The 11,647-nt window shown below is 42.4% G+C and overlaps 1 protein-coding gene across 1 annotated transcript in view; it reads left to right on the top strand.

The window, feature by feature from the left end:
• The first annotated feature begins 10,152 nt into the window (after positions 1 to 10,152).
• LOC144686311 (high affinity cGMP-specific 3',5'-cyclic phosphodiesterase 9A) overlaps positions 10,153 to 11,647 on the top strand; it is a 60,300-nt gene continuing 58,805 nt past the window's right edge. The window contains exon 1 of the mRNA XM_078551393.1: positions 10,153 to 10,256. Within this exon, the coding sequence (XP_078407519.1) occupies positions 10,234 to 10,256 (23 nt within the window). The 5' untranslated portion in view covers positions 10,153 to 10,233. The remainder of the gene's footprint in view (positions 10,257 to 11,647) is intronic.

Below are 11,647 nucleotides of genomic sequence, written 5' to 3'. Positions count from 1 at the left end.
CAGCACAGTATGGTAGTGCAGAGTAACTCAGTGCAGCACAGTATGGATAATGCAGAGTAACACAACACAGCACAGTATGGATGTGTAGAGTAACTCAATGCACCACAGTATGGATAGTGCAGAGTAACTCAACACGGCACAGTATGGGTAGTGCAGAGTAACTCAATGCAGCACAGTATGGATAGTGCAGAATAACCCAACATGGCACAGTATAGTAGTGCAGAGTAAATGCAGCACAGTATGGATAGTGCAGGGTAACTCAACATGGCACAGTATGGTAGTGCAGAGTAACTCAACATGGCACAGAATGGATAGTGTAGAGTGACCCAACATGGCACAGTATGGATAGTGCAGGGTAACTCAACATGGTACAGTATGAATAGTGCAGAGTAACTCAACACGGCACAGTATGGTAGTGCAGAGTAACTCAATGCAGTACAGTATGAATAGTGCAGAGTAACTCAACATAGCAAGGTCAGCAGGGCACAATGTAAAGACCGAACACCAGAATAATTTTGTTGAGGGAAGTACAGGAGCTTAGTTTATTTTAAAAGATTACATGAAATGCAAACTTCTACTGTCCAAGTTAACCCTGTCAAGAGGAAAGGAAGACCTCGATGAAGTGCACAAATTGTTAAGTGATATAGCTAATATAGGCATTTATTGCTGTTTCAAAGTACTGCAAAAAAATGGTTATGGGATATTAGTGGAGCTAGTAAAAAGTGCATTTGCAGCAAATATCCAAGACCTCTTCACTGAAAATGAAATAACTATTTGGAATAATCTAGATAATAGAGACAAAATATTGGGGTCATTTAAAATGTAATTGGCTACCATGATACAAAGTATTAAGAAAATTAACTTTAATGTGCCTTTTTGACTGTTTCTGTGCTATGTCAATACAATGCTGCAAAAGTACTGGAAAAGATGAGGACATTACTGGGCGTGCCATTGAGGCTGCTGCACTGGGGTAACAGCAGCAATAGCAACAATGGCAGCATCAACTTGCGCAAGGACAGCTTGGTTCACTGGAAGTAGTTATGTTGCCTTCAGACTATGTCAATGCGTTGACCAGCGCTCATAAACCATAACTCGCCTTGAGCAAACAACAGACGCCCTCAAAAAAAGGCTTCAGAGCCTAGAATCATCTGGAGAAGAGTCTCCAGACTTGCAGTGGCTTGCTGCATTCTACACAATTTAAAGGAATTATTCTTGCAGTCTTCAAAGGAGGATGTTGTGAGGAAGAGGAAAAGAATGAGGAAGATAATGAAAATCAAAACTGAGTGGTTTTTCAAACTGTCAGTTATATGACAACAAATTATTGAGGAGAAATTCGCTTAAGCAAAGCCTTTCTCAGTGCACCAACAGTCCCATCTACTGTCTGACCCACTACTTCCACTTACCCTCCAAAACTACTATCTGTTGAGCCTTCTTCTAACATGACTAAGAATACGATGATGAACATCAATGCAGAACTTCTTTACCTAACATAATATACATTGCGAATTTAACGACTTTTCCCCCGCTTAATGCTGAATTGAGATCGCCTTAGTGTGCAATCCCTCAGTGGCTGGTTTCTGTGCTAATGCACCTGTTCCTATGATGTGGTTCCACTAATGCGAGGGCCTGGGAGGTGGAAGGCTCCTGACCACATCAATGCAGGCACTTCAGAGGGGGAGCCGGTGGCCTAGTGCCATTGTCACAGGACTAGCAATCCAGAGACTGAGGGGGCTGGGGTTCGAATCCTACCATAGCAGATGGTGAAATTTGTATTCAATAAAAATCTGGCATTAAGATGACCATGTTCTTCCCTGAGGTCCTGTCTTCACATTGAGGATACTCTCCATCATATTGTGTGGCACTACCACCATTTTAAATGGGAAGGAAATCGGCCATTCTTGCCTGGTTGGCCTACATGTGATTCTAGACTCACAGTAATGTGGTTGAATCTTAAATGCCCTCTGAAATGGCCTAGAAAGCTGCTCAGTTATATCAAACCGCTATAAAGTCTAAAATGAATGAAACCAGATGGACCACTCGGCATTTACCTAAGCACCGGGAACAACAATGGCAAATTCAGCCCTGTCGACCCTGCATAAAGTCCTCCTTACTAACATCTGGGGGCTAGTGCCAAAATTGGGAGAGTTGTCACACAGACTAGTCAAGCAACAGCCTGACATAGTCATCTTCATTGAATTGTAGCTTTCAGATAATGTCCAGGCACCACAATCACCATCCCTGGGTATTTCCTGTCCCACCTGCAGGATAGACACAGCAGAGGTGGCAGCACAGTGGTATACAGGCGGGAGGGAGTTGCCCTGGGAATCCTCAACATCGACTCCGGACCCCATGAAGTCTCATAGCATCAGGTCCTGCTGATTACCGTGTACCCTCACAGCTGAGGAATCAGTGCTCCTCCATGTTGAACACCACTTGGAGGAAGCACTGAGGGTGGCAAGGGCACAGAACGTGCTCTGGGTAGGAGACTTCAATGTCCATCACCAAGGGTGGCTCAGTAGCACCACTGCAGACCAAGCTCGTTGAGTCCTAAAGGACATAGCTGCTAGACTGGGCCTGCGACAGGTGGTGAGGGAACCAACAAGAGGGACGTGGTCATGCTCACCAACTTGCCTGCTGCAGACGTCAATGACAGTTTTGATAGGACTGACCACCACATTGGAGGAGAAGGCTCCACTGATATCCCCATCCTCAATGATGGAGGAACCCAGCACATCAGTGCAAAAGGTAAGGCTGAAGCATTTGCAACAATCTTCAGCCAGAAATATCGAGTGGATGATCTATCTCGGCCTCCTCCAGAGGTCCCCAACATCACAGATGCCAGTCTTCAGCCAATTCGATTCACTCCACATGACATAAAAAAACGGCTGAAGGCACTGGGTACTGCAAAAGCTATGGCCCCTGACAATATTTCGGCAATAGTACTGAAGAATTGTGCTCCAGAACTTGCAGCGCCCCTAGCCAAGCTGTTCCATTACAGCTACAACACTGGCATCTACCCGGCTATGTGGAAAATTGTCCAGGTATGTACACAAAAAGCAGGACAAATCCAACCCGGCCAACTATTGCCCCATCAGTCTACTCTTGATCATCAGTAAACGGATGGAAGGGGTCATCAAACGTGCTATCAAGCGGCACTTGTTTAGCAATAACTTGCTCACTGACACTCAGTTTGGGTTCCGCCAGGTCACTCAGCACCTGACCTCATTACAGCCTTGGTTCAAACATGGACAAAAGAGCTGAACTCCAGAGGTGTGATGGGAGTGACTGTCCTTGACATCAAGACAGCATTTGACCGAGTGTGGCATCAAGGGGCCCTGGAAAAACTGGAGTCAATGGGAATCAGGGATAGCTGTCCACTGGTTGGAGCCATACCTAGCACAAAGGAAAATGGTTGTGGTTGTTGGAGGTCAATCATCTCAGTTCCAGGATATCACTGCAGGAGTTCCTCAGGGTAGTGCCTTAAGCCCAACCATCTTCGGCTGCTTCATCAATGACTTTCCCTCCATCATAAGTTCAGAAGTGGAGATGTTCACTGATGATTGCACAATGTTCAGCTTCATTCGTGACTCCTCAGATACTGAAGCAGTCCATGTCCAAATGCAGCAAGACTTGGGACAATATCCAGGCTTGGGCTGACAAGTGGCAAGTAACTTTTACGTCACACAAGTGCCAGGCAATGACCATCTCCAACAAGAGAGAATCCAACCATCACCCTTTGATGTTCAATGGCATTTCCGTCATCCTGAGGGTTACCATTGACCAGAAACTGAACTGGACTAGCCATATAAATACTGTGGCTACAAGAGCAGGTCAGAGGCTAGGAATCCTGTGGCAAGTAACTCACCTCCTGTCCACCATCTACAAGGCACAAGTCAGGAGTGTGATGGAATACTCTCTGCTTGCCTGGATGAGTGTAGCTCCAACAACACTCAAGTTTGACAACATCCAGGACAAAGCAGCCCACTTGATTGGCACCCTACCCATAAACATCCACTCCCTCCACCACCAACGCACGGTTGCAGCGGTGTGTACCATTTGCAAGATGCACTGCAGGAGTTCACCAAGGCTCCTTAGACATCACCTTCCAAACCCAGTACCATTACCATCTAGAAGGACAAGGGCAGCAGATAGATGGGAACACCACCACTTGGAAGTTCCCCTCCAAGCCATTCACCATCCTGACCTGGAAATATATCGCCATTGTCGCTGGGTCAAAATCCTGAAACTCCCTTTCTAACAGCACTGTGGGTGTACCTACACCACATGGACTGCAGCAGTTCAAGAAAGCAGCTCACTGCCACCTCTCAAGGGCAATTAAGGATGGGCAATAAATGCTGGCTTAGCCAGCGACACCCACATCCCGTGAATGAATAAAAAAAAAGATGCCTGTGCTGGGTGTCCATTCGTCGTCTGCCACTCATTGACTGTAGCTAATGAGGCTTGATCCTCAAAGTGGACCAAGGCTCCCATTGCTGTGTTTGGCTACACAATAGCTAAAATCTATCTCTATAATTGTGTGGCTATTTGAAAAGAATACATTTTGTGTGTTGCCTTATATTTAACTTTTTGCCATAATAATGTTATAAAATTTGAAATGTCTGTGTCTTTAGTTTTGAGGGCTAAAAAATAATTCAAGGGTTTCTTGGATGTCCATTTGGAACTTCAGTGGAAACACCAGATAAACAGTGGAAAAAGCTTTTTAAACTGCTTGTCTGGGGGTTCTCACTGATCTTCTACCAAAGCTATGGTGGTTTCCAGCTATACAAAGCCCCGGGTTAGACTACACTTGGAGCACTGTGTTGAGTCCTGGGCGCCACGCCTTAGGAAGGATATATTGACCTTGCAGGGAATGCAGTGCAGATTTACCAGGATGACACTTGGACTCCAGGGGTTAAATTACAATGAGGGATTATACAAAATAAAGTTTTATTCCCTGGAATTTCGAAGGTTAAGGGGTGATTTGATCGAAATTTTCTAGATAGTAAGGGTAGAGAGAAAGAAACAATTTCTGCTGATTGGTGAGTTTAGGACGAGGGCTCATACTCTAAAAAATTAGAGCCAGACCATACAGGAATGAAATTAGGAAACACAATTCTACATGCAAAGGGTGGTAGAAGTTTAGAACGCTTCTGTCAACAGTAATTAATTTGACATCTGAGGCTGGTACATTTTTGTTAACCAAAGGTATTAAGGAATATGGGGCCAAGGCGGGCACGTGGAGTTAGGTCACAGATCAGCCATGATCTCACTGAATGGCGGAACAGGACAGCTGGCCACCTCCTCCTTTTCATATGTTCCTCTGTTCCTATGAGATCAGGAGAAACCACTCTTCTACCTCAGTGGAAACTTTCTGACAGAATTTTTATGTGTTGGCAACAGGCCAGTAAATTAATCTTACTCTCTGCTTACAGGGTCTGAACTGGCAACAGCGTTGGGATTTGATATGTTGGCCATGGAGAAAAGGTCTGTCCATCCAAATCTTTCTTTTCAAACATTCAGGGGCCCCCTTTCCTTTTTAATATGCTGCCAGGTTTCCTTTTCATCTGTTAAGATACAGGGACTCGAAAATTGTAAAAAGGAAAAGGCCATGCAGAATTAAATGTGCAATAAAAACAGAATGCTGGAAATACTCAGCTGGTTTGGCAGCATCTGTGAGGAGAGAAATGGAACGTTTCAGGTCAAGGACATTTCTTCACAACCTTGATTTGAAACAATAACTCTTGTTTCTCTCTTGATGCTGCCTGACCTGCTGAGTATTTCCAGCAACCTGTATTTATTTCAGATTTCCAGCATCCACAGTGTCTTGCTTTAGAATTAAATGTGTGTTCTTTTACCTTTGAAAAAAAAACTTAAAACTTGCGCTGGGAAAAAAAAAACCTACCTTCAGACTGCAGGCTGTAATATCACTGATGGGAAGGGGCTGCTTAACTAGTGGTGTGTCTCCATTGCTTTGCTGGGGCTGTGATTTCAGACCAGCCTGAGAATCTGCCTGAAGGAAATGACACCACGAGCAACATATGCAACAACATTTAAAGCTGTACAAAATTCTTGCCCCTAGGTTACAGGCACTTGAGAAGAAAATTCTGGTTGAGTCTGCAGACATGCCATCCATCATGTACGAGATGAGAAATCGGGTAGAGTCATTTCGGGAGAAACTTGAAGTAAGATAACTCAATTTTATTCATGATTAATGTCAAAGTGGAATTGATTACATAAGTGGGGAGGCTATTCTTCAGTCGTACAGGGCATTGGTGAGACCACATCTGGAGTGCTGTGTACAGTCTTGGTCTCCTTATTTAAGGAAAGATGCAAATGCATTAGAAGCAGTTCAGAGAAGGTTTACTAGACTAATACTAGGAATATCTTATGAGGAAAGGCTGGACAAGTTAGGCTTGTATCCACCGAAGTTTAGAAGAGTAAACGGCGACTTGATCGAAACCTTTAAGATCCCTTGACAGGGTGGATGTGGAGAGGATGTTTCCTCTTGTGGGAGAATCTAGAATTAGGGGTCACTGTTTAAAAATAAGGGGTTGCCCATTTAAAATGGAGATGAGGCAAATTTTTTTCTCTCAGAGAGTCCTAAGTCTTTGGAACTCTCTTCATCAACAGCCTGCAGAAGCAGACTCTTTGAATATTTTTAAGGCAGAGCTAGATAGATTCTTGATTAACAAGGGGGTGAAAGGTTTTTGAGGGTAGGCAGGAATGTGGGGTTAAGGCCACAATCAGATCAGCCATGATCTTATTGAATGGTGGAGCAGGCTCGAGAGGCTGAGTGGCCTACTCCTGCTCCTAATTCTTATCTTTGTATGTTTGTATGTAAAACACCAAATCAATGCAATGCGTGTCCTTTCCATACATTGAATATTTGCATGCTTTATTGAGCATTTTCCATGGGTCTATATTGTGGCAGACATCTTAACTGAATTATGCACAAAGTTTGCCAAAAGAACTGTTATGGTTTATTTTGGAAGTTATGCTGTTCCTTACGTAAAATATTCTAGACTTTAGAACCAGACCATTCAGTAAAGGAGGAGATTCATTATTACAGTGAAAAATTAATTATGAAATAATTTTAATCACATAACTACTCTATCCTTTTCTCAGTTATAACTGTTGTATTGAGTTTGGCAAGGAGCAAAAAATGGAATGAAAACATGATTGCAACTGCAGTAATGTAATAACGGTCACACAGTTGTTATGGATAACTGGACGTGTATTTAAACCATTTGGATCATTACAGTATACTGTTATGACACAGCAGATGGTAAATGCTGAGCTGTTCAAATCCCAGAGGGAAACTTGAAACAACTGTCACAACTAATTTTTAATTTGTACATTTCGAGATGCAGGCTTTAGATTTAGTAATAAGACAACAGAGTCTTAAGAGGTTTTTATAAAACTAAATTAAACATTTATTCATAAAAGAAAAGATTGTAGGCACATACGTATGTCTACAAATTACTACTATAATAACTTATAAATCCCCTAATTAATTCAACTCCCAGTTACACTTTCGTTAAGGTAACAATAAGACACATAGATTTTAAAAGACCCAGGAAAAGTAAACAATAACCTGAACAGTCAGATTCAAAGTGAGTTCTCTTAACTTCAGTCCCTGGAGGCAGCAGTTTTGTACACACAGGTTTCAGGCTTTTCACACTTGTTGGATCTTAAACTGCCTCCCTTACAAACAGCCTTCTCTCCTTTATATATATATTTTCCTCTTTGAATGCAAATTCCCATTGTTTCACTATGTCTTTTGAACTTTTCCTCCTCTACTAATAAAAAATCTATCATAGTACCAATTCCACCAATAATCTTTGGGAAAAATAAGTAAATACACTACTTCTTGCTACTTCTGCTGGTTAGGTTATACATTACATCCCCTCCTTTGAATTCAAGCCACTATAGTTTGTTTATTTTTGTTTAAAAATACAAATGTTGCCTTTACACTTCACATTCTAAAACTTCCCCTGTTTACCTAATTAACATTTCAAACCTCTCTTCTTACACCAAAGCACCCAGACTAGCTGCCTCTAATTCAATTAAGTCACAACACACACACACACACACACACACAGGCATATCCCACTATTACTCTATTTTACAATAAATTCCAACAATGTAATGGAACTTATTATATCTCCCTGATAATACACATTACAGTGCAGCACAACAGATCTTTGAAATAGTCGTTTGGCAGTACAGAACTTGAGTATTGCTGAAAAAGAGACATGTTTAAGCTTGCACTCATCAGGACACTCACAAGAATACCAACATAAAGGGAAAAAAATGACAATTTATACGGTATGTGAAGAGAGTTGGTTGGCAAGTGGCATTGCCATGGAGAATGCACCACTGATGTTGAATGACAGTAAACTGCCAAGTATTGTTTGAAAGTTAAACCAGGCAGCTTGACCCTGATTGGTCAAGACATTGCCCTGAGGAATGAGTCAGCTAATGGCTGTCACTTATTTTGTTTTGTTGAAACAGGCGCAGTGTATGCACATGTTCTTTCTGTCTGCGAAGAACAGGGCCCTGTGTATTATTATATGTAGTTTCCAGTACATGCAAATGTGCCACAGGGTCAAGCTCCTGATGAGTGCAAGACGATAAGCTTAGACATATCTGTTTTTTCAGCAAAATCTTTTTTTTAAAAAATGGCCGTGATACATCAAACTGTTTCGTGATTTCTTTCTGGGACTCTGGAAAACCTTCAGTCCATTCAACATTGCAATTACTTTCACCTTAACAACAAGAGAAAGATGGGAGATGAAATCATGTAAACTGATCCTGATATGCCATGCATGTGTCAATGGCGGCAGATGCCAGAGTGCCCAAGTGTCCCACAGTAGAGAGATGAGACACTTAATATATTTAATATATTAATATATTTAAATCAGGCTCCTACATTGGGAGCCTGATTTTGAATTAACTGGTGCTGCATGGATTCCTTGTCTGTTGGGAAATGTAGATGAGAGCTGCTGTCCACACCATGGCAAGTTGCTCTTCCAGCACTCCTGGTGGACCATTTGGAGCAGATGCACTCCGTGGAGCCCCTTTCAAGCAAGCCGTTGCCCAACCCAGTTCTGATCTCTAGCCTTGACTCTACGTCAGCCCTTCTGATCATGGGCCTTTTGCTCTGCCCTATGCCAGCATTCTCGATATACAGCCAATCCCACATCTCAGATCTCCTGATCCTCAGGACTCCTCCCTCCACCCCTACCAATAGCAGGCCTCCTCCTCACCCCTTCCAACAGCCCCCCTGACAATGGGTCTGCCTCCCTCATCTTCAGTCCTCTTCCAAGGGGCCAGGCTGTCCATTTGGCTATGAGAATAAACCATTATTAAAATGTAGATCAAACACCAATTTCTGGTGGCCACAAATGTACAGTTCAACACAATCTGGGTTGCCCTGCTCCCCCAGAAGCTTTGCCATACTTGTTATCTCACCGAGAGACTCACCACTGCACATATGAATGGCGTGAAGCTATGCTAATTATATTTTAGATACCTAAGAAACGTACCAGGTAAAATTAGGGCTTGTCTACAACAGTGTAAATAAAATTTTAATGTTATGATGAGTCTTAATTAAGTCCAAGCAGCCTCCTGAGCATTGAAAATTAAATTTTACTTGTGTGGAGACTCAATTCTTCACATTTCAATTGTTGCTGGAGTTTTTAAAAATTAAACAAAAATATACATATTTAAAACTTTTCCTTTCTGTCTCTTTTATCTCTCCCATCTTTCTTTCCCTCTCTGTGTATCATTTCTGTACATGAGTTGACATCAAATGAGCTATTCTAACTGACATTTCCTGGTTCACACTCGGCGCACCTCATTAAGAATTCTCCAATCTCATTGGCTCAAGAGATATACAGTTGCTTGCCCTATTCACACAGGTTCCCGACCCACTGTAGAGGGCTTTACACTGAAATGGTTTTCTGATTTTCACATGTTGCAATTCAAAAGCCCATAGAAAGTCTGTGGGCAAGTGTAAGTGTGATGAACAGCTGGCATTATTTGTTCACCATTGGCAGCAAATACCAGCCTTTTGTTTCATCCTCATTAAAATTCCTTAATGTTCACCAGAGTGTCGAACACCTCAGCTGGCTAGGACTATTTAAAGAACTGACAGAGGGGACGAACAAACCTTCACCATTCTATCACAAACGTTCTTTGAGAAAAACTAAAGAAGAGTGCCAGCAAGTAATGGAAAATTACCTGCAAATGAGGTAATGTGCATTCCAAGAAACACATTGTGGTGAAGCTATTTACTAATCTTCCTTCTACATATTTTACCATGTAGGGTAAATACTCTAAATAGGGCACAGGAACAGAGAGAATATGTGTATAAATCATTGAAGGTAGCAGGGTAGGTTGAGAAAGTGGTTAAAAAGGCATACTTATCCTGAGCTTTATAAATAGAGGCACAGAGTATAAAAGCAAGGAAGTTATGATGAACATAGATAAAACATTATTTTGGTTTGGCCTCAACTGGAGTATTGTGGCCAATTCTGGTACCATGCTTTAGGAAGAATGTGAAGGCATTAGAGAGGGTGCAGAAAACATTAACAAGACTGATCCCAGGGATGAGGGACTTCAGTTCATGGATAGATTGGAGAAGCTGGAGGTGTTCTCCTTAGAAAATAAAATGTTGAGAGGAGATTTGATAGTGTTCAAAACCATGAAGGGTCTAAGAGAGAATTGATAGAAATTTTTCCCATCGGCATTGAGAACCAGAGGACACTGATTGAAGGATTGTTTTTTTTAATTCATTCATGGGACGTGGGCATTGCTGACTAGGCTAGCATTTATTACCCATCCCTAATTGCCCTTGAGAAGGTGGTGATGAGGTGCCTTCTTGAATCACTGCAGTCCATGTGGTGTAGGTACACCCACAGCGCTGTTAGGGAGGGAGCTCCAGGATTTCGACCCAATGACAGTGAAGGAACGGCGATGTATTTCTAAGTCAGGATGTTGTGTGGCTTGGAGGGGAACTTTCAGGTGGTGGTGTTCCAATGCATCTGCTGCCCTTGTCCTTCTAGAAGGTTGTGGTCATGGGTTTGGAAGGTGCTGTCTAAGGAGCCTTGGTGAGTTCCTGCAGTGCATCTTGTAGATGGTACACACTGCTGCCACTGTGCGTCGGTGGTGGAGGGAGTGAATGTTTGTGGATGGGGTGCCAATCAAGTGGGCTGCTTTGTCCTGGATTAACAAAAGAACCAAAGGCAATTTGAGGATTTTTTTAACTGTAGAGAGTGATTAGGATCTGCAATGTGCAGCCTGAGAGCCTGGTGGAGGCAGATTGAATTATGGCTTTCAGGAGGGAATTGGCTAAATTGCTCTAGCAGAGATCAGGCACAGACTTGACAGGCGGAATTTCTGTGCAATTACCATTCTACAAGAGTGATTGTACTGGTAAAAATGGATTTTAGATTTTAGCATTTGATGAGAAAGAGATTACAAACGTCAAATGGACTTGTGACTGATCAAATGTTCAAGACACCCCAAAGCTCTTCACAAGCATTGAATTAGCTTGAAGCACAGTCACTGTTGTTATATTGGCAAAATCAGCAGCCAATATTTGCACAGCGAGATCCTACAAATACCAAATGAGATAACTAAT

The sequence above is a fragment of the Cetorhinus maximus genome, chromosome 11, assembly GCF_964194155.1.
Source record: "Cetorhinus maximus chromosome 11, sCetMax3.hap1.1, whole genome shotgun sequence".
NCBI classification, from domain to species: domain Eukaryota; kingdom Metazoa; phylum Chordata; class Chondrichthyes; order Lamniformes; family Cetorhinidae; genus Cetorhinus; species Cetorhinus maximus.
Note: the sequence above shows the minus strand (reverse complement) of the source record. Positions and strands in the feature narration are given on the sequence as shown.